Raw genomic sequence first — 24,224 nt, 5'->3', positions numbered from 1 at the left:
ATAAGAAATAATGTATGCACTAACTGTAAGTCGTTCTGGATAAGAGCGTCTGCTAAATGACTAAAATGTAAATGTAATATCTAAGTTCTCAAAGAAGGTGTCAGCTAAGGTAGCATGACCAGCGGATTCCCAAGTGTATAATTGTGAGTAAATGTTATGAAAGCATGAATTGATCTCTAAATGATCAATACATTTGTTAGCCAGCTCGTCAGTTATCTCAGGGATGGTTTGATTTGCGGTTCTCTGACGCTGCTGGTGTGCCATCGTTTTCCCTGATTTCTCGCCATGTTCATAATTTTTGCATCGAGATTTACTAATGAGATTTTCAGCTTGTCGAGTTGAAAGATCAAACTCTATCTGAAGTGTCAAACGTTGTTTTAGTAAATCTGCGGATGAAGAGTGTAATATATATGCCATATCCAAATCCAATATTTTATTTGTAAGTTCCCCATGGAGTTGAATATTGCACTTCTTTAATCTTGCGCTGTATGAAATAATTTGGGCCCCTTAGATAAGCCTTCATTGATTCCCGTACTGTTGTAGGAGACATTCCAGGGGTTTAATTTACCTCGAGAAATAGCTCCATTTGAGATGATATAAAAGCTGTGTATTTGGTATAAGTAGTTTCGTAGTAAGGGGAGAATGATCCAAAATGACTATAGCTTGGTAATCACATTCCGTGATAAGTGGCAGAAATCTATTGTCTAGGAAAAAGTAGTCTATAAGTGAGAAGGTGAATACTCCCTAGCTGACTCTGCTAGGGTGGTTCCAAACTGTGGGATTACGGAAACGCCACGCATCAGATATGCCATATGTCTTAAGGAATAGCTGAATTGTGGATACTGTCTTTGATGAAGATGATACCTTAGGAGAGCTACGATCCAGATTGGGCGACAGTACACAATTCATATCACCACCTAGTATTAGGTGGTGTCCATATTTGATAATCGAGAAAATACATTTGTGAAGAATGAACTGTTATCCCAATGTGGTGCATAAATGTTAGCCAAGATAACAGGTATATTATACAGTCTTCCTACTACTACTGAAACGACCTGCAGAGTCTGCCTCTACACTTGACATTGCGAACTGTATGTTTTTACTAATTAAAATGGCTGCTCCTCTAGTTTTAGAATTAAAATTGGAATGATATGATTGACCGACCCACCCTCCTTTTAAACGAGAGTGGTTGAAGTGCGGAGATGTGTCTCCTGAAGAAAGGCGATATCTACTTTAAGGTGATTTAAATGAGAAATAACCTTTTTATGTTTCACTTGGGTGATTTAAAGATTTAACATTCCAGCTAGCAAAAGTGACGATCAACCAGCTGTCCCTCTCATGATATTAGGCCTAGCCATGTAAAGTCACATGGGAAGAGGATAGATGTCAGATTACAATAACAACTGATCCATTAAACATTTTTTTTAAATTAGCAAATGGCAAACTCCAAGAGGGTGGTCATGTGCCTTTTACTGAGGAGTGGCTTCCGTCTGGCCACTCCACTATAAAGGCCTGATTGGTGGAGTGCTGCAGTGACGGTTGTCTTTCTGGAAGGTTCTCCCATCTCCACAGAGGAACTCTGGAGCTCTGTCAGAGTGACCATCGGGTTCTTGGTCACCTCCCTGCCCAAAGCCCTTCTCCCCCGATTGCTCAGTTTGTCCGGGCGGCCAGCTCTAGGAAGAGTCTGGGTGGTTCCAAACTTCTTCCATTTAAGAATGATGAAGTCCACTGTGTTCTTGGGGACCTTCAATGCTACAGAAATGTTTTGGTACCCTTCCCCAGATCTGTGCCTTGACACAATCCTGTCTCGGAGCTCTACGGAGAATTCCTTCAACCTCATGGCTTGGTTTTTGCTCTGACATCCACTGTCAACTGTGGGACCTTATATAGACAGGTGTGTGCCTTTCTAAATCATGTCCAATCAATTGAATTTACCGCAGGCGGACTCCAATCAGGTTGTAGAAACATCTCAAGGATAAGCAATGGAAACAGGATGCACCTGAGCTCAATTTCGAGTCTCATAGCAAAGGGTCTGAATACTTATGTAAATATGGTATTTCCGTTTTGTATTTTTTTATTTGTAATACATTTGCCAAACTTTCAAAAACCTGTTTTCGCTTTGTCATTATGGGGTATTGTGTATAGATTGATGAGGATTTGTATTTATTTAATCCATTTTAGAATATGTCTGTAACGTAATAAAATGTGGAAAAATTCAAGGGGTCTGAATACTTTCTGAGGGCAGTGTATGAATTTTTATATATATACTTTTTTTGCTTAACAGGCTCTGCCTGAACATTCCCTTAATGTCAACGAACTTATCTAGAACTTGGTTGCCATGTTCTCAGAATATTAAATATTACTGTTCTAGACACGTTCCATGGGAACGTTGCATTAACATTTCTGTGTATCAGTTGTCACGACGTCCCAAAGAAACGTTCTACAGACAAAAAACAAATCATTACACGCCCTGTTACTGTTGCTATGCCCATCAAGGCCCTGATTGGTGAACCACTGATCCTTGTCTGTTGGCAAGGTTACGGATACTCACACACAGTGCTTTTAACACAGTGTTTTCAACTGACATACCTTTGACAAACATGATGTTCATTTCTACAGTAATTATTATACAGCATGTCCTCACCTGGGATTTGAACTCACAACCGTTTGGTTCAAGGCATTCACAACTTCCTGCTACGCCACCATGTCTGTCAGTTATCAGTTAATCGGACTATTCTCTCATCATTGATTTTATTAACTTATTTCAGCAATTTACGTGCTTTCTGTGCAGTTGTCTAATGTTTGTGGAAACGTTAGTTAATGATCTAATGAGACTCTTAAGGGAACGTTCTCTAAAGTTGTGGGAACGTTTGTTGTTAGCTGGGTATGTGAAACAGATAAGCAAAAACTTGGGATTTTGTTTAATATGCGAAAATGTAGAGTTACTAAGTAGCGTAGTCAAGAATGCAATGATCATATTAGGGCCAGGGTTAGGGGTAGGGGTAGGGGTAGGGTTAGGTTAGGGTTAGGTTAGGTTAGGTTAGGTTAAGGTTAGGTTAGGTTAGGTTAGGTTAGGGTTAGGGCAATATTAGCACTCTACATTTGAGACAGACCAAGCGAAGGGGAACAAAAGTAGGTTTAAATATATCCCTCTGGTGGAGGGTTAGGGTTAGGGTTAGGGTTAGGGTTAGGTTTAAATATATCCCTCTGGTGGAGGGTTAGGGTTAGGGTTAGGTTTAGGGTTAGGGTTAGGGTTAGGTTTAAATATATCCCTCTGGTGGAGGGTTAGGGTTAGGGTTAGGTTTAGGGTTAGGGTTAGGGTTAGGTTTAAATATATCCCTCTGGTGGAGGGTTAGGGTTAGGGTTAGGTTTAGGGTTAGGGTTAGGGTTAGGTTTAAATATATCCCTCTGGTGGAGGGTTAGGGTTAGGGTTATTATATGTATTATAAGAAATGATTTGATTTGTGGATAAAAAGTTTAAGATATTTGATAGGCTGATGCGGGATTTGTTACAATATATTATTACCTGGTGAGGTTAGCATACGGCTAAATGTGCAAGGTTATGTAATAGGAACAGCTAACATGTAGCCTTTGATCAAATGTATTTATTTATTTTATTACTTGTATTTATTCAGGCCTAATTGAGACTAGGGTCTCATTCACAATGGTGCCCTGAGTACAAACATTTTCACAATCAATAACATTTATATTACAAATTAAAACAATAATATATATATTTTTTAAACAAGGCACAATTACAATAATACAATTGCAATAGTAACATGCAACTACGTCAACGATTTTAATTTACTCATGCTTAAACTTAAACTGAAACATGAACTTTTTTCTAAAGTTAAATATGGACCCAACTGGTTCTGTGTGTTTGGGTTCCAAAGGGAGGGGATATTACTGGAAACTTGTTAAAAGAGCAGGATCACAGAGGTTTTTAGTGTCACTTATTTCTCAAATCCAAGAAATGAGTCAAATTAACTGGGCCCTGCGTGCCTGGTCGGTATCTGGCCATGATAGGCCCCTCCCCTGCGTGCCTGGTCGGTATCTGGCCATGATAGGCCCCTCCCCTGCGTGCCTGGTCGGTATCTGGCCATGATAGGCCCCTGCCCTGCGTGCCTGGTTGGTATCTGGCCATGATAGGCCCCTGCCCTGCGTGCCTGGTCGGTATCTGGCCATGATAGGCCCCTGCCCTGCGTGCCTGGTCGGTATCTGGCCATGATTACTACACGTTTAGATAGCTGGCTAGACTCATTTACCAATCTATAAATTGTTAGCTGACATGGCTAATTGAGTGACTGTCAGTGACTGACATAACAAGAGAAAAGCTGCTGTTAAACAACCACATTTCTAAATTGCACCTTGTGTATTCTCCTATTCTAACTGTCAACAGTAAGTTGAGACCCCGACTGAATTCCTAAAATATATATACACTGAGTGTACAAAACATTACAAAACACCTTCCTAATATTGAGTTGCACCCCCTTTTGCCCTCAGAACAGCCTCAATTCATCGGGGCATCGACTCTACAAGGTGTCGAAAGCAGTTTTGATGGCCATTGTTAAAAGAGCAGAATCACTGCCCATGTTGACGCCGCAGTTGTGTCAAGTTGGCTGGTTGTCCTTTGAGTGGGGACCATTCTTGATACACACAGGAAAACTGTTGAGTGTGAAAAACCCAGCAGCGATGCAGTTCTTGACAAACTCAAACCGGTGCGCCTGGCACCTACTACCATACCCCGGTTAAAGGCACCTTTTGTCTTGCCCATTCATCTTGATTCACCTGGTCAGTCTATATCATGGAAAGAGCAGGTGTTCCTAATGTTTTGTCCACTAGTCACACTACATGATCCTTGGTTGGCTGAGTGTCAGTGGAAAGTTGTTTTGGGACATTCAAGTAATAATATTCAATAGCTAGCAACAAGATAACCCAATGTTTAGACTTCAAGTTTGTGACCCAATGCAGATGGTTTATCAAAGTTACTGGATTAATTCGGTAATTTTGGTAATTAACAGTTAATCTATTGCAATCTATAGTAACTTTGGTCAATTATACTTGAATAGATAGTATTACTTTTTAAAATATGTGTTAATTTTTCTAGTAGATAGACCATATGGTTCAAGAGAAAATAGCCTAATTAACGAAAAAAGCATCTAATCAATCAATTATTTTCAATTACCTCTGCAACTCCAAGTATTTACTTTTTTCACAACTGCCACCAGATTGGCACCAAAACATTTACAACAAACACATATTGATATAGTATTTGTTTTCATATTAAACACGTGGTATTCACTAGGTTGATGGTTTATATTTAGGATAATGTTTTACAGCTTCGTCATTCAATTGTTTATTTCAAAATCATCTTATTTGATGATTTTATATTGAAGGCCACACAGAGTAATTAAGAGGGCCAGAGTAATTACAGATTCCTGTGATAATCTGAAGTACTCAAAAGGGACACTAGATGTCTTGATAAATTACATAAAATACTTCAACGTTACCAAAATTCTGGTAGTTTACTGGTAAACTGAGAAAGTTTCAAGACTGCTTTCAAAGATGTGTTTTACCACCACTGCTCTCATTTGGATCATAGGTGCAGGGTCTCGGACCCGGCGGGAGCCAGCCCAATTTAACCCCTGCTTCTTCTTCTCTCTCTCTCTCTCCTCCCTCCTCTCCCCCAGGAAGCTCCACTGTACCAGGAACTATATCCATTTGAACCTCTTCATTTCCTTCATGCTGAGAGCTATCTCTGTCTTCATCAAGGACGGGGTCCTCTATGCTCAGGAGGAGGCAAACCACTGCTTCATACACACCGTGAGTTACACAGACACACCGTGAGTTACACAGACACACCGTGAGTTACACAGACACACCGTGAGTTACACAGACACACCGTGAGTTACACATACACACGAACGCACAGACACACGCACATTTCAACCATGTGATGACGGTTCATTATGCAGTAAGCGTGTGATGTGGCGGCAGGTAGCTTAGTGGTGAGCGTTGTGCCAGTAACTGAAAGGTCGCTGGTTCTAATCCTCGAGCCGACTAGGTGAAAAATCTGTCGATGTGCCCTTGAGCAAGGCACCATGTCTTAAAGTAATGATGGACTGTCGTTTCTCTTTGCTTATTTGAGCTGTTCTTGCCATAATATGGACTTTTACCAAATAGGGCTATCTTCTGTATACCCCCCTACCTTGTCACAACACAATTGATTGGCTCAAACGCAGTAAGAAGGAAAGAAATTCCACAAATTAACTTTTAACAAGGCACACCTGTTAACTGAAATGCATTTCCAGCTGACTACCCCATGAAGCTGGTTGAGAGAATGCCAAGAGTGTGCAAAGATGTCATCAAGGCAAAGGGTTTATATTTGAAGAATCTCAAATAGAAAATATATTTTGATTTGTTTAACACTTTTTTGGTTACTACATGATTCCACATGTGTTATTTCATAGTGTTGATGTCTTCACTATTATTCTACAATGTAGAAAATAGTAAAAATAAAGAACAACCCTTGAATGAGTAGGTGAGTCCAAACTACTGTATCCTGTATACTGTATCCACTGTCCATCTAGGGAGGGAGGAATATAATAAATATATACTGTATACTGTATCCACTGTCCATCTAGGGAGGGAGGAATATAATAAATATATACTGTATACTGTATCCACTGTCCATCTAGGGAGGAGGGAGGAATATAATAAATATATACTGTATACTGTCTCCACTGTCCATCTAGGGTGGAGGGAGAAATATAATAAATATATACTGTATACTGTATCCACTGTCCATCTAGGGAGGGAGGAATATAATAAATATATACTGTATACTGTATCCACTGTCCATCTAGGGAGGGAGGAATATAATAAATATATACTGTATACTGTATCCACTGTCCATCTAGGGAGGGAGGAATATAATAAATATATACTGTATACTGTATCCACTGTCCATCTAGGGAGGGAGGAATATAATAAATATATACTGTATACTGTATCTACTGTCCATCTAGGGAGGAGGGAGGAATATAATAAATATATACTGTATACTGTATCCACTGTCCATCTAGGGAGGAGGGAGGAATATAATAAATATATACTGTATACTGTATCCACTGTCCATCTAGGGAGGGAGGAATATAATAAATATATACTGTATACTGTATCCACTGTCCATCTAGGGAGGGAGGAATATAATAAATATATACTGTATACTGTATCCACTGTCCATCTAGGGAGGGAGGAATATAATAAATATATACTGTATACTGTATTCACTGTCCATCTAGGGAGGGAGGAATATAATAAATATATACTGTATACTGTATCCACTGTCCATCTAGGGAGGGAGGAATATAATAAATATATACTGTATACTGTATCCACTGTCCATCTAGGGAGGGAGGAATATAATAAATATATACTGTATACTGTATCCACTGTCCATCTAGGGTGGAGGGAGAAATATAATAAATATATACTGTATACTGTATCCACTGTCCATCTAGGGAGGAGGGAGAAATATAATAAATATATACTGTATACTGTATCCACTGTCCATCTAGGGAGGGAGGAATATAATAAATATATACTGTATACTGTATCCACTGTCCATCTAGGGAGGGAGGAATATAATAAATATATACTGTATACTGTATCCACTGTCCATCTAGGGAGGGAGGAATATAATAAATATATACTGTATACTGTATCCACTGTCCATCTAGGGAGGGAGGAATATAATAAATATATACTGTATACTGTATCCACTGTCCATCTAGGGTGGAGGGAGAAATATAATAAATATATACTGTATACTGTATCCACTGTCCATCTAGGGAGGAGGGAGAAATATAATAAATATATACTGTATACTGTATCCACTGTCCATCTAGGGAGGGAGGAATATAATAAATATATACTGTATACTGTATCCACTGTCCATCTAGGGTGGAGGGAGAAATATAATAAATATATACTGTATACTGTATCCACTGTCCATCTAGGGAGGAGGGAGAAATATAATAAATATATACTGTATACTGTATCCACTGTCCATCTAGGGAGGGAGGAATATAATAAATATATACTGTATACTGTATCCACTGTCCATCTAGGGAGGGAGGAATATAATAAATATATACTGTATACTGTATCCACTGTCCATCTAGGGAGGGAGGAATATAATAAATATATACTGTATACTGTATCCACTGTCCATCTAGGGAGGGAGAAATATAATAAATATATACTGTATACTGTATCCACTGTCCATCTGGGGAGGAGGGAGGAATATAATAAATATATACTGTATACTGTATCCACTGTCCATCTAGGGAGGGAGGAATATAATAAATATATACTGTATACTGTATCCACTGTCCATCTAGGGAGGGAGGAATATAATAAATATATACTGTATACTGTATCCACTGTCCATCTAGGGAGGGAGGAATATAATAAATATATACTGTATACTGTATCCACTGTCCATCTAGGGAGGGAGGAATATAATAAATATATACTGTATACTGTATCCACTGTCCATCTAGGGAGGGAGGAATATAATAAATATATACTGTATACTGTATCCACTGTCCATCTAGGGTGGAGGGAGAAATATAATAAATATATACTGTATACTGTATCCACTGTCCATCTAGGGAGGAGGGAGAAATATAATAAATATATACTGTATACTGTATCCACTGTCCATCTAGGGAGGGAGGAATATAATAAATATATACTGTATACTGTATCCACTGTCCATCTAGGGTGGAGGGAGAAATATAATAAATATATACTGTATACTGTATCCACTGTCCATCTAGGGAGGAGGGAGGAATATAATAAATATATACTGTATACTGTATCCACTGTCCATCTAGGGAGGAGGGAGAAATATAATAAATATATACTGTATACTGTATCCACTGTCCATCTAGGGAGGGAGGAATATAATAAATATATACTGTATCCACTGTCCATCTAGGGAGGGAGAAATATAATAAATATATACTGTATACTGTATCCACTGTCCATCTGGGGAGGAGGGAGGAATATAATAAATATATACTGTATACTGTATCCACTGTCCATCTGGGGAGGAGGGAGGAATATAATAAATATATACTGTATACTGTATCCACTGTCCATCTAGGGAGGGAGGAATATAATAAATATATACTGTATACTGTATCCACTGTCCATCTAGGGAGGAGGGAGGAATATAATAAATATATACTGTATACTGTATCCACTGTCCATCTAGGGAGGGAGAAATATAATAAATATATACTGTATACTGTATCCACTGTCCATCTAGGGAGGGAGGAATATAATAAATATATACTGTATACTGTATCCACTGTCCATCTAGGGAGGAGGGAGAAATATAATAAATATATACTGTATACTGTATCCACTGTCCATCTAGGGAGGGAGGAATATAATAAATATATACTGTATACTGTATCCACTGTCCATCTAGGGAGGGAGGAATATAATAAATATATACTGTATACTGTATCCACTGTCCATCTAAGGAGGGAGAAATATAATAAATATATACTGTATACTGTATCCACTGTCCATCTAGGGAGGAGGGAGGAATATAATAAATATATACTGAATACTGTATCCACTGTCCATCTAGGGAGGAATATAATAAATATATAATGTATACTGTATCCACTGTCCATCTAGGAAGGGAGGAATATAATAAATATATACTGTATACTGTATCCACTGTCCATCTAGGGAGGATGGAGAAAAATAATAAATATATACTGTATACTGTATCCACTGTCCATCTAGGGAGGAGGGGGAATATAATAAATATATACTGTATACTGTATCCACTGTCCATCTAGGGAGGAGGGAGAAATATAATAAATATATACTGTATACTGTATCCACTGTCCATCTAGGGAGGAGGGAGGAATATAATAAATATATACTGTATACTGTATCCACTGTCCATCTGGGGAGGAGGGAGGAATATAATACATATATAATGTATACTGTATCCACTGTCCATCTAGGGAGGAGGGAGAAATATAATAAATATATACTGTATACTGTATCCACTGTCCATCTATGGAGGGAGGAATATAATAAATATATACTGTATACTGTCTCCACTGTCCATCTAGGGAGGGAGGAATATAATAAATATATACTGTATACTGTATCCACTGTCCATCTAGGGAGGGAGGAATATAATAAATATATACTGTATACTGTATCCACTGTCCATCTAGGGAGGAGGGAGGAATATAATAAATATATACTGTATACTGTATCCACTGTCCATCTAGGGAGGAGGGAGAAATATAATAAATATATACTGTATACTGTATCCACTGTGTAAAGCAGTGATGGTGTTGTACTGTATGTGTCCACTAGGTGGAGTGTAAAGCAGTGATGGTGTTATACTGTATGTGTCCACTAGGTGGAGTGTGAAGCAGTGATGGTGTTGTACTGTATGTGTCCACTAGGTGGAGTGTAAAGCAGTGATGGTGTTGTACTGTATGTGTCCACTAGGTGGAGTGTAAAGCAGTGATGGTGTTGTACTGTATGTGTCCACTAGGTGGAGTGTAAAGCAGTGATGGTGTTGTACTGTATGTGTCCACTAGGTGGAGTGTAAAGCAGTGATGGTGTTATACTGTATGTGTCCACTAGGTGGAGTGTAAAGCAGTGATGGTGTTGTACTGTATGTGTCCACTAGGTGGAGTGTAAAGCAGTGATGGTGTTGTACTGTATGTGTCCACTAGGTGGAGTATAAAGCAGTGATGGTGTTATACTGTATGTGTCCACTAGGTGGAGTATAAAGCAGTGATGGTGTTGTACTGTATGTGTCCACTAGGTGGAGTGTAAAGCAGTTATGGTGTTATACTGTATGTGTCCACTAGGTGGAGTGTAAAGCAGTTATGGTGTTATACTGTATGTGTCCACTAGGTGGAGTGTAAAGCAGTAATGGTGTTATACTGTATGTGTCCACTAGGTGGAGTATAAAGCAGTTATGGTGTTATACTTTATGTGTCCACTAGGTGGAGTATAAAGCAGTTATGGTGTTATACTGTATGTGTCCACTAGGTGGAGTGTAAAGCAGTGATGGTGTTGTACTGTATGTGTCCACTAGGTGGAGTGTAAAGCAGTGATGGTGTTGTACTGTATGTGTACACTAGGTGGAGTATAAAGCAGTGATGGTGTTGTACTGTATGTTTTTTTTTTTTTTTTTTTCACCTTTATTTAACCAGGTAAGCCAGTTGAGAACAGGTTCTCATTTACAACTGCGACCTGGCCAAGATAAAGCAAAGTAGTGCAATAAAAACAACACAGAGTTACATATGGGGTAAAAAACATAAAGTCAGAAATACAACAGAAAATATATATACAGTGTGTGCAAATGTAGCAAGTTATGGAGGTAAGGCAATAAATAGGCTATAGTGCAGAATAATTACAATAGTATTAACACTGGAATGCTAGATGTGCAAGAGATTATGTGCAAATAGAGATACTGGGGTGCAAAAGAGCAAAATAAATAACAATATAGGGATGAGGTAGTTGGGTGGGCTAATTTCAGATGGGCTGTGTACAGGTGCAGTGATCGGTAAGGTGCTCTGACAACTGATGCTGAAAGTTATTGAGGGAGATAAGAGTCTCCAGCTTCAGAGATTTTTGCAATTCGTTCCAGTCATTGGCAGCAGAGAACTGGAAGGAATGGCGGCCAAAGGAGGTGTTGGCTTTGGGAATGACCAGTGAGATATACCTGCTGGAGCGCAGACTACGGGTGGGTGCTGCTATGGTGACCAATGAGCTAAGATAAGGCTGGGATTTGCCTAGCAGTGATTTATAGATGGCCTGGAGCCAGTGGGTTTGACGACGAACATGTAGTGAGGACCAGCCAACAAGAGCGTACAGGTCACAGTGGTGGGTAGTGTATGGGGCTTTGGAGACAAAACGGATGGCACTGTGATAGACTACATCCAATTTGCTGAGTAGAGTGTTGGAGGCTATTTTGTAAATGACATCGCCGAAGTCAAGGATCGGTAGGATAGTCAGTTTTACGAGGGCATGTTTGGCAGCATGAGTGAAGGAGGCTTTGTTGCGAAATAGGAAGCCGATTCTAGATTTAACTTTGGATTGGAGATTCTTTATGTGAGTCTGGAAGTTGAGTTTACAGTCTAACCAGACACCTAGGTATTTGTAGTTGTCCACATACTCTAGGTCAGACCCGTCGAGAGTGGTGATTCTAGTCGGGTGGGCGGGTGCCAGCAGCGTTCGATTGAAAAGCATGCATTTAGTTTTACTAGTGTTTAAGAGCAGTTGGAGGCTACTGAAGGATTGTTGTATGGCATTGAAGCTCGTTTGGAGGTTTGTTAACACAGTGTCCAATGAAGGGCCAGATGTATACAAAATGGTGTCGTCTGCGTAGAGGTGGATCTGAGAGTCACCAGCAGCAAGAGCGACATCATTGATATACACGGAGAAAAGTGTCGGCCCAAGAATTGAACCCTGTGGCACCCCCATAGAGACTGCCATAGGTCCAGACAACAGGCCCTCCGATTTGACACACTGAACTCTATCTGAGAAGTAGTTGGTGAACCAGGCGAGGCAGTCATTTGAGAAACCAAGGCTATTTAGTCTGCCAATAAGAATGCGGTGGTTGACAGAGTCGAAAGCCTTGGCCAGGTCGATGAAGACGGCTGCACAGTACTGTCTATTATCAATCGCGGTTATAATATCGTTTAGGACCTTGAGCGTGGCTGAAGTGCACCCGTGACCAGCTCGGAAACCGGATTGCATAGCGGAGAAGGTACGGTGGTATTCGAAATGGTCGATGATCTGTTTGTTAACTTGGCTTTCGAATACTTTCGAAAGGCAGGGCAGGATGGATATAGGTCTGTAGCAGTTTGGATCTAGAGTGTCACCCCCTTTGAAGAGGGGGATGACCGCGGCAGCTAGGTGGAGTGTAAAGCAGTGATGGTGTTGTACTGTATGTGTCCACTAGGTGGAGTATAAAGCAGTGATGGTGTTATACTGTATGTGTCCACTAGGTGGAGTGTAAAGCAGTGATGGTGTTGTACTGTATGTGTCCACTAGGTGGAGTGTAAAGCAGTGATGGTGTTGTACTGTATGTGTCCACTAGGTGGCGTATAAAGCAGTGATGGTGTTATACTGTATGTGTCCACTAGGTGGAGTGTAAAGCAGTGATGGTGTTGTACTGTATGTGTCCACTAGGTGGAGTATAAAGCAGTGATGGTGTTGTACTGTATGTGTCCACTAGGTGGAGTGTAAAGCAGTGATGGTGTTGTACTGTATGTGTCCACTAGGTGGAGTTTAAAGCAGTGATGGTGTTGTACTGTATGTGTCCACTAGGTGGTGTGTAAAGCAGTGATGGTATTATTCCACTACTGTGTGATGTCCAACTACTTCTGGCTGTTCATCGAAGGCTTGTACCTCTTCACCCTGCTGGTCCAAACCTTCTTCCCAGAGAGACGATACTTCTACTGGTACACCGTGGTAGGATGGGGTGAGTAGAATAGACTGCTACCAACTGGGTTGGATGTCTGCTAGCCCACAGCTACGTTTTTTAAAAGATTGGCTCTTGCAGCTTTTAGTCCCTGGTTGTTTTTGTTCCTGGTCCATTATTACAGGGTGGCAGGTAGCCTAGCGGTTAAGAGCGTTGGGCCGGCAACCGAAAGGTCGCTGGTTCGAACCCCCAACCCAACTATTTGAGAAATCTGTCGATGTGCCCTTGAGCAAGGCACTTAACCCTAATTGCTCCTGTAAGTGGCTCTGGATAAGAGCTTCTACTAAATGACTAACATGTCATAATAACAATGTCACAGTCCTTATCTGCTGGTTCAACCCTTATCTGCTGGTTCAACCCTTATCTGCTGGTTCAAACCTTATCTGCTGGTTCAACCCTTTGCTCTTGTAAGTCTTATCAATGTAATGTGTTCAGGTTTCAGATCAGATTCCTCCTCTGTCCTCTCTGTCTTCAGGTTTCAGATCAGATTCCTCTTCTGTCCTCTCGGTCTTCAGGTTTCAGATCAGATTCCTCATCTGTTCTCTCTGTCTTCAGGTTTCAGATCAGATTCCTCATGTCCTCTATGTCTTCAGGTTTCAGATCAGATTCCTCATGTCCTCTCTGTCTTCAGGTTTCAGATCAGATTCCTCATGTCCTCTCTGTCTTCAGGTTTCAGATCAGATTCCTCTTCTGTCCTCTCGGTCTTCAGGTTTCAGATCAGATTCCTCATCTGTTCTCTCTGTCTTCAGGTTTCAGATCAGATTCCTCATGTCCTCTCTGTCTTCAGGTTTCAGATCAGATTCCTCATGTCTTCAGGTTTCAGATCAGATTCCTCACGTCCTCTCTGTCTTCAGGTTTCAGATCAGATTCCTCATGTCCTCTCTGTCTTCAGATTTCAGATCAGATTCCTCATCTGTTCTCTCTGTCTTCAGGTTTCAGATCAGATTCCTCATGTCCTCTCTGTCTTCAGGTTTCAGATCAGATTCCTCATGTCCTCTCTGTCTTCAGGTTTCAGATCAGATTCCTCATGTCTTCAGGTTTCAGATCAGATTCCTCATGTCCTCTCTGTCTTCAGGTTTCAGATCAGATTCCTCCTCTGTTCTCTCTTCAGGTTTCAGATCAGATTCCTCATGTCCTCTCTGTCTTCAGGTTTCAGATCAGATTCCTCATGTCCTCTCTGTCTTCAGGTTTCAGATCAGATTCCTCATGTCCTCTCTGTCTTCAGGTTTCAGATCAGATTCCTCATGTCTTCAGGTTTCAGATCAGATTCCTCATGTCCTCTCTGTCTTCAGGTTTCAGATCAGATTCCTCATGTCCTCTCTGTCTTCAGGTTTCAGATCAGATTCCTCATGTCCTCTCTGTCTTCAGGTTTCAGATCAGATTCCTCATGTCTTCAGGTTTCAGATCAGATTCCTCATGTTCTCTCTGTCTTCAGGTTTCAGATCAGATTCCTCATGTCTTCAGGTTTCAGATCAGATTCCTCATGTCTTCAGGTTTCAGATCAGATTCCTCATGTTCTCTCTGTCTTCAGGTTTCAGATCAGATGTGTTCTCTCTGTCTGTCTGTGTGTTTAGGTACTCCCACCATCTGTGTGACTGTCTGGGCTGCTCTGAGGCTTCACTTTGACGACACAAGGTACGTCCAAACCACGGTTACATCTTTACATTACTCAATATTTACAACAGACATAAGAACTGCACATCCACTGTCAGTTTATACCTCCATGAGGTGTTCAGGAGAAACTTGTGACCTTGTGTCTTTGAATAAATAAATAAAGTCTGCACATGACATATGCTGCTCCCAAGCCTTTTAATGTAATTAATTTTGCCTGTACCAGGTGAAGGTTATATCAAACCACAGTATTTATATATATATATATATATATATATATATATATATATATATATATATATATATATATATATGTATATATATGTATATGTATATGTATTTATTAATGTTGCTGGGCCACCACTGATGTGATGTCATAGTTTAGATCCTTATAATATGCATAATAATAATATCTGCATCCAAAATGGCGCCCTATTCCCTATATAGTGCACGATTCCCTATGGGCCCTGGTCATACACAATACACTATAAAGGGCATAGTGTGCCTTTTGTGACAATCACAATATCACTCTCACCCTCTGCTGTGTCTGTCTCTTGTCCTGTAGTTGCTGGGATACGAACGACACCACTGCCCTCTGGTGGGTGATCAAGGGACCTACGGTCGTCTCCATCATGGTGGGTGGAACAGGCTTTATCAGGGCTGGCCCAAACGGTACCCTATTCCCTAGATCAGTGGGGAGGCTATATACAGGGGGTACCGGTACCGAGTCAAGGGGTCGGGGGGGGGGGGGGGGGGGGAGTTTAAGGAACTCAGCCAGGCTTTCAACTTAGTCTTGAAAGTTGTAATAATAGCATACACAAGGTGAAATGTTGGTTTTCCTCTTTTCCTCATGTCAGACCTCAGAGAGCTGTTATATATCTTTGCCTACGACCCAACGGTAGTAGGCCTGATCACCGACAACGATGAGACAGCCTATAGGGAGGAGGTCCGAGACCTGGCCGTGTGGTGCCAGGATAACAACCTCTCCCTCAACATGATCAAGACAAAGGGGAGATGATCGTGGACTACAGGAAAAGGAGGGCCGAACACGCCCCCATTCTCATCGACGGGGCTGTAGTGGAGCGGGTCGAGAATTTAAAGTTCCTTGGTGTCCACATCACCAACAAACTATCATGGTCCAAACACACCAAGAAAGTCGTGAAGAGGGCACGACAATGCCTATTCCCCCTCAGGAGACTGAAAAGATTTGGCATGGGTCCCCAGATCCTCAAAAGGTTCTACAGCTGCACCATCGAGAGCATCCTGACTGGTTGCATCACCGCCTGGTATGGCAACTGCTCGGCCTCCGACCGCAAGGCACTACAGAGGGTAGTGCTTATGGCCCAGTACATCACTGGGGCCAAGCTTCCTGCCATCCAGGACCTCTATACCAGGCGGTGTCAGAGGAAGGCCCTAAAAATTTCCAAAGACTCTAGCAACCCTAGTCGTAGATTGTTCTCTCTGCTACCGCACGGCAAGTGGTACCGGAGCACCAAGTCTAGGTCCAAAAGGCTCCTTAACAGCTTCTACCCCCAAGCCATAAGACTCCTGAACAGCTAATCATGGCTACCCGGACTACTTAACAGCTTCTATCCCCAAGCCATAAAACTGCAGAACAGCTAATCATGGCTACCCGGACTATTTGCAGTCACTTTACTCCTACCTACATATTTCCTCAATTACCTCAACTAACCTGTACCCCCGTACATTGACTCGGTGCCGGTACCCCCTGTATATAGCCTGTATATAGCCTCTGTACCGGTACCCCCTGTATATAGCCTCCCTACTGTTATTTCACATTGACTCTGTACTGGTACCCCCTGTATATAGCCTCCCTACTGTTATTTCACATTGACTCTGTACTGGTACCCCCTGTATATAGCCTCCCTACTGTTATTTCCCATTGACTCGGTACCGGTACCCCCTGTATATAGCCTCCCTACTGTTATTTCCCATTGACTCTGTACCGGTACCCCCTGTATATAGCCTCCCTACTGTTATTTCCCATTGACTCTGTACCGGTACCCCCTGTATATAGCCTCCCTACTGTTATTTTATTGTTGCTCTTTAATTTTTTTACTTTAGTTTATTTAGTAAATATTTTCTTAACTCCATTTCTTGAACTGCATTGTTGGTTAAGGGCTTGTAAGTAAGCATTTCACGGTAAGGTGTTGTATTCGAAGCATGTGACAGATGAAATTTGATTTGATTTGAAAAGTAGGGCACTATATAGGGAATAGGGTACCATTCTCTGGTCTAAAGTAGTGCACTATATAGGGAATAGGGTGCCATTCTCTGGTCTAAAGTAGTGCACTATATAGGGAATAGGGTGCCATTCTCTGGTCTAAAGTAGTGCACTATATAGGGAATTTGTGCCATTCTCTGGTCTAAAGCAGTGCACTATATGTTACGCTATGGTTAAACCCAGCACTCCGAGAAACAAAACACGACTAAGGGAGTGGAAGAAACAAAAATTATTTTAATAAAAGTTCAATTTGTCTAGTCCAAAAACAACTGAAGAAAAGGAACAGAGTGGGCTAGTCGGCTCTGGAGGAAGGAGAGGCTGAGGCAGGCAGGCAGGCAGGCAGGCAGGCAGGCAGGCAGGCAGGCAGGCAGGCAGGTTGGGAGGTATGTCTGAACTGAAGACAAAACAAACGACAGGTTAAGGAGAGTAAAAAGCCAGGCTGAAGACAAAGACAATTCAACTCTACTGGTGAGCCAAGTTACCGCTCTAGTAAGAACAACGATCTGGTGCCGGTGGAGAGCCATGCCCAGGAATTAGTAGTGCCGGTTGATGAGAGAATAGGATGCAGCTGCGTAGGCAGGAATCACTGGAAACAACCCGCAGCTGCACAGGAGAGGCAGATCCTGAGCACGCCCCCCAATCCACTCCAGACACACCCACATAATGGGGACAAACACACATACAGATACAACAGACAAAGAGGGGACAAAACAAGGAGGAAGGGAAACAGAAAAGGGAGAGACAAGCTGCCCACATAACAGTACCCCCCCTCAATGGTCGCCACCTGGCGACCCACCAGGCCTGTCAGGGTTGTCGTGATGGAAGTCCGTGATCAGCTGAGGATCCAACACAAAACGCTTAGGGACCCAAGACCTCTCCTCTGGTCCATAACCTTCCCAATCGACTAGGTATTGGAGACCCCTACCCCACCTCCGAGAGTCCAGGAGCCTACTGACGGTGTAGGCCGGATGGTCGTCAATGAGGCGAACAGGTGGAGGTGTATCTTCATGGCTGAAGGCAACTTCAAACGAACCGCAGCGGGGTTAACGATGGACTCCACCACAAACGAACCCAGGTACCGAGGAGACAGCTTGCGTGATTTGGTACGAAGAGGTACGTTCTTAGATGACAGCCAAACTTCTTGACCAGGATGAAACACAGGTGCGGGAGTCCTGCTCCTATCCGCTGTCGTCTTGTTCCTGTCGGTGGTCCGAAGCAACGCTTCCCGAGCGTCGCTCCACACTCTCTGGCAGTGGCGGAGGTTCTCCTGAACCGAAGGAACAGCCAATTCCTTCTCCTGAGCAGGAAACAGAGGGGGTTGATAACCCATGGTTACTTCGAAGGGTGAAAGGCCGGTGGCAGAGGTGGTGAGGGAGTTGTGGGCGTACTCTATCCAAGGCAGATGTTTGGCCCAGGATGATGGCTGTTGAGCAGCCACACAACGAAGGGTTGCTTCGAGGTTTTGATTGGCTCTTTCTGTTTGACCGTTGGTCTGGGGATGAAACCCTGAGGACAGACTAACGGAAGCACCCAAAGCAGAACAGAAAACCTTCCAAACACGGGAAGTAAACTGTGGGCCTCAGATACGATGTCCACAGGTATTCCATGGTCCGCTGTCTCACTGGCAGGCGGTAATTTTGGTAATGCTATATAGTGGACAGATTTAGAGAATCTGTCCACAATGGTAAGTATAGTATCATTACCTTCAGACTTGGGTAGGCCGGTGACAAAATCCATGGCTATGTGGGACCAGGGACGGCTGGGAACTGGGAGGAGTAGCAGCAGCCCCGAAGGGGACTGATGGGAGGCTTTGCCCCGAGCACAGGTTGAACAGGCTGCCACAAAAGCCTGAACGTCAGTTTCCATTGAAGGCCACCAAAAATGTCTCCTAAGCAGCGTCAACGTGCGTCTCATCCCAGGGTGACCAGCAAAACGGGAGGTGTGAATCCACTGCAACACCTGAGACCGGACCGTCTCGCGAACAAAGAGTAGGTTGGGAGGTCCATCACCCGGTCCCGGGTCCGTGGCAAGTGCAGTCTTCACAAGAGACTCGTTCTCCCACTGTACTGCCGCCACGACGCATGAGGAAGGTAGGACTGCCTCAGGCTCGCTGGTCTCCGAAGGGTCAGCAAACTGGCGGGACAAAGCATTTGGTTTAACATTTCTTGACCCCGGTCTGTATGTAAGAATAAAGTTAAACCTACTAAAAAACAGGGCCCATCTGGCTTGGCGTGAGTTGAGTCTCTTAGTGGCTTGGATGTAAGCCAAGTTTTTGTGGTCTGTCCAGACCACAAACGGCAGTTCAGCTCCATCCAGCCAGTGCCGCCATTCTTCCAGTGCTAACTTGACCGCCAGCAGTTCCCGGTTTCCAACGTCGTAATTCCGTTCTGTGGGTGACAATTTCTTGGAGAAAAAAGCACAGGGGTGAAGCTTTTGGTCAGTGGGGGAGCGCTGGGAGAGGACTGCTCCCACACCTGAGTCAGACGCGTCCACCTCCACAATAAACTGCAGAGAGGTATTGGGGTGTATCAACACGGGGGAGGTGGAAAACAGTTCCTTCAAAACCCCTACCGCCTGCTCCGCCTCAGGGGACCACAGAAAAGGGACTTTTGGGGATGTGAGTCTAGTAAGGGGTGCCACCACTTTACTAAAACCCTTAATGAATCTACGGTAGAAGTTAGCAAAGCCCAAAAATCATTGAAGTTGCTTACGGGTGGTGGGTGTGGGCCATTCCGTCACTGCCCGGATCTTCTCGGGGTCCGCCTTCACCTGCCCGCTCTCAATGATGAAACCAAGGAACGATGTAGACCGTTTGTGGAACTCACACTTTTCTGCTTTGACGTACAGCTTATTCTCCAAGAGCCGTTGAAGGACTTGACGGACGTGTGACTCATGCTCCTCGGGTGACTTGGAAAAAACAAGAATATCATCCAGGTATACAAAGACAAAACGGTTAAAAAAATCCCTAAGAACATCGTTCACCATGGCTTGGAATACAGCAGGGGCGTTTGAGAGCCCAAAGGGCATGACCAAATACTCAAAATGCCCCAGTGGAGTGTTGAAAGCGGTTTTCCACTCATCTCCATTTCTGATTCTGACAAGGTGATAAGCGTTCCTGAGGTCGAGCTTGGAGAAAACCGTGGCGCCATGCAGAGGTTCAAAAGCTGAGTTGATGAGTGGAAGGGGATACTTGTTTTTAACAGTTATGTTGTTTAAACCCCTGAAATCGATACAGGGGCGTAACGACTTGTCTTTCTTTTCAACGAAAAAGAAACCTGCACCCAAAGGAGACGACGAGGGACGGATTATGCCCGAGGCCAGAGAATCACCAATATACTGCTCCATTGCCTCTCTTTCCGGTCGGGACAGATTGTATAAGCGACTAGAGGGCAAGGGAGCACCAGGAAGCAGTTCAATAGGGCAATCATAAGGCCTATGTGGTGGTAGAGACAGAGCCTTGTCCTTACTGAAAACCTCCGCTAAGTCATGGTATTCTTTGGGGACAGATGACAGATCGAGAGGAGCTGAGGGATGAGTTGGGTTACACTTAGTGGGGGGAACCGCTGACCTAAGGCACTCTGAATGGCAGTTAGTGCTCCAACTGAGAATGGTGTGACGTGTCCAATCAATTTGTGGGTTGTGAAGAGCCAACCAGGGGAAGCCAAGGATTAGGGGGGTAGCTGAGCCAGACATAACTCTTAACTGAATGCTTTCACAATGATTGCCAGAAATCACTAGGGAAACGGGGGTGGTTTGATGAGTTATCTCCGCGAGGAGGCGCCCATCAAGGGCTGTGACCCGAATGGGGGTAGGTGGCTCCATGGGGATACGAGCTTGTGTAACGAACTGGTGGCTAATAAAGTTGTCTTCTGCACCTGAGTCTATGAGAGCTGAGAGTGGCAGGGAATGACTCTGGAAACGTAAGGTTACAGGTACTTGTAATCGGGGAATGATGGGTTCAGGATCTAACTCTGGGCTCGCAAGTAGACCCACCGTTACGAGCGAGCCTTGTCTTTTGGTCGCTTAGGGCATGTAGCCAGAATGTGTGTGGCGTCTCCACAGTACAGGCACTCACCCGCCTGGAGGCGCCGTTGCCGCTCTGCTGGAGGTAGTCGAGCTCGACCCACTTGCATTGGTTCCTCCTCTGTGCTCGGGATGGGATCAGGAACAAGAAGCTGCCGGCTCCGGGGAGGCGAGACTCGAGTGGTTGAAGGCTGGGGAACTCGTCCTCCTAGATGTGGCCGACCGCCTCTCTCCCGACGCCTCTCCCGCAACCGGTTGTCTAGCTTAATGGACAGGGAAACGAGAGAATGTAAATCATGTGGCTTGTCACGAGCAGCCAGTTCATCCTTAATGGCTTCATTCAAACCGTTTAGAAATGCTCCTTGAAGTGCCACATTGTTCCACTTGGAGTCCGCTGCTAAAGTCCAGAACTCAATAGAGTACTCAGCCACACTATTAGAACCCTGCCTCAAATTAAAAAATCTCTTGGAGTAATTACCCACATGGTCAGGATGGTCAAAAACAGTCTTCAATTTAGCAGAAAAAATCAGCAAAAGTCAATCCAGTCAAAGTTTGATTTGAGCACACAGCCTCAGCCCAAACCAGAGCTCTCCCTCTTAACAGCCCCAGAACATAATGTACCTTAGAGGAATCAGTAGAAAACGACAGTGGTCTCTGCCGAAAAATCAAGTCACACTGAAGCAAAAATCCCCGGCACTTGTCCAATTCTCCATTGAACGGTTCAGGCGACGTGACAGGGGGTTCCCGATGGAACGAAGCCTGCATAATGTCCGAGGAAACAACTTGGGGTGCATCAAACTGGGGGTCAGAAAGAGATGGAGAACTGATAACAGACAATTTAGAGACTTGTGTAGTTAACTGAGTCACCTGGTTCAGCAGTTGATGATTATTTTCCAAAAGAGTCCGAATCAATTGGTCATGCTGTCCTAGCAACGTTCCTTGAGCCTGGATAGCTTGTTGGAAGCTGTCTTCGTTTGCCCCGTGCTGTTTCTCTGTTGGGTCCATGGCCAGATCGTTCTGTTACGCTATGGTTAAACCCAGCACTCCGAGAAACAAAACACGACTAAGGGAGTGGAAGAAACAAACATTATTTTAATAAAAGTTCAATTTGTCTAGTCCAAAAACAACTGAAGAAAAGGAACAGAGTGGGCTAGTCGGCTCCGGAGGAAGGAGAGGCTGAGGCAGGCAGGCAGGCAGGCAGGCAGGCAGGTTGGGAGGTATGTCTGAACTGAAGACAAAACAAACGACAGGTTAAGGAGAGTAAAAAGCCAGGCTGAAGACAAAGACAATTCAACTCTACTGGTGAGCCAAGTTACCGCTCTAGTAAGAACAACGATCTGGCGCCGGTGGAGAGCCATGCCCAGGAATTAGTAGTGCAGGTTGATGAGAGAATAGGATGCAGCTGCGTAGGCAGGAATCACTGGAAACAACCCGCAGCTGCACAGGAGAGGCAGATCCTGAGCACGCCCCCCGATCCACTCCAGACACACCAACATAATGGGGACAAACACACATACAGACACAACAGACAAAGAGGGGACAAAACAAGGAGGAAGGGAAACAGAAAAGGGAGAGACAAGCTGCCCACATAACACTATATAGGGAATAGGGTGCCATTCTCTGGTCTAAAGCAGTGCACTATATAGGGAATAGGGTGCCATTCTCTGGTCTAAAGTAGTGCACTATATAGGGAATAGGGTGCCATTCTCTGGTCTAAAGTAGTGCACTATATAGGGAATAGGGGTGCCAATTCTCAATTACCACGTTATTACAGAATCTATTATATTTCCTGCCATATTATTACAACTTGGTCTGACCAGTCTTAGATCTATTGCATTTTTGTAGATGGACTTTTGGTCATTTTGTGATAAAACTTGAAAAGTAATGATGATGACAGTAATAGAACTATAATCGTCCTTCTCTTTGTTTTGTGTTTCTCCAGATCAACTTTGTCCTGTTTGTTGGAATCATAGTGATTCTGGTCCAGAAGCTCCAGTCACCTGACATCAGAGGGAATGAGTCCAGGATCTACCTGTAAGTACCTGCCTTAGTCCTGACTCTATGTCCAGGATCTACCTGTAAGTACCTGGTCTTATCCCTGACTCTATGTCCAGGATCTACCTGTAAGTACCTGCCTTAGCCCTGACTCTATGTCCAGGATCTACCTGTAAGTACCTGCCTTAGCCCTGACTCTATGTCCAGGATCTACCTGTAAGTACCTGTCTTAGCCCTGACTCTATGTCCTGGATCTACCTGTAAGTACCTGGTCTTAGACCTGACTCTATGTCCAGGATCTACCTGTAAGTACCTGCCTTAGCCCTGACTCTATGTCCAGGATCTACCTGTAAGTACCTGTCCTTAGCCCTGACTCTATGTCCAGTATCTACCTGTAAGTACCTGTCTTAGCCCTGACTCTATGTCCAGGATCTACCTGTAAGTACCTGCCTTAGCCCTGACTCTATGTCCAGGATCTACCTGTAAGTACCTGTCTTAGCCCTGACTCTATGTCCAGGATCTACCTGTAAGTACCTGTCTTAGCCCTGACTCTATGTCCAGGATCTACCTGTAAGTACCTGGTCTTAGCCCTGACTCTATGTCCAGGATCTACCTGTAAGTACCTGTCCTTATCCCTGACTCTATGTCCAGGATCTACCTGTAAGTATCTGGCCTTATCCCTGACTCTATGTCCAGGATCTACCTGTAAGTACCTGTCTTAGCCCTGACTCTATGTCCAGTATCTACCTGTAAGTACCTGTCTTAGCCCTGACTCTATGTCCAGGATCTACCTGT

The 24,224-nt window shown here is 43.4% G+C and overlaps 1 protein-coding gene across 1 annotated transcript in view; it reads left to right on the top strand.

Moving 5' to 3' along the window:
* LOC311123434 (pituitary adenylate cyclase-activating polypeptide type I receptor-like) overlaps nucleotides 1-24,224 on the top strand; it is a gene marked incomplete at both ends in the record, with an annotated part of 60,326 nt that overhangs the window by 9,376 nt on the left and 26,726 nt on the right. Inside the window, 5 exons of the mRNA XM_084197700.1 lie at nucleotides 5,694-5,826; nucleotides 13,402-13,555; nucleotides 15,130-15,190; nucleotides 15,732-15,801; nucleotides 23,377-23,468. Of these exons, the coding sequence (XP_084053826.1) occupies nucleotides 5,694-5,826; nucleotides 13,402-13,555; nucleotides 15,130-15,190; nucleotides 15,732-15,801; nucleotides 23,377-23,468 (510 nt within the window). The remainder of the gene's footprint in view (nucleotides 1-5,693; nucleotides 5,827-13,401; nucleotides 13,556-15,129; nucleotides 15,191-15,731; nucleotides 15,802-23,376; nucleotides 23,469-24,224) is intronic.

This window comes from Coregonus lavaretus, assembly GCF_964263955.1.
Source record: "Coregonus lavaretus genome assembly, contig: HAP1_SCAFFOLD_1548, whole genome shotgun sequence".
Taxonomy (NCBI): Eukaryota; Metazoa; Chordata; class Actinopteri; order Salmoniformes; family Salmonidae; genus Coregonus; species Coregonus lavaretus.
The sequence above is the reverse complement of the archived record's forward strand: the minus strand, read 5'-3'. Positions and strand labels throughout refer to the sequence as shown.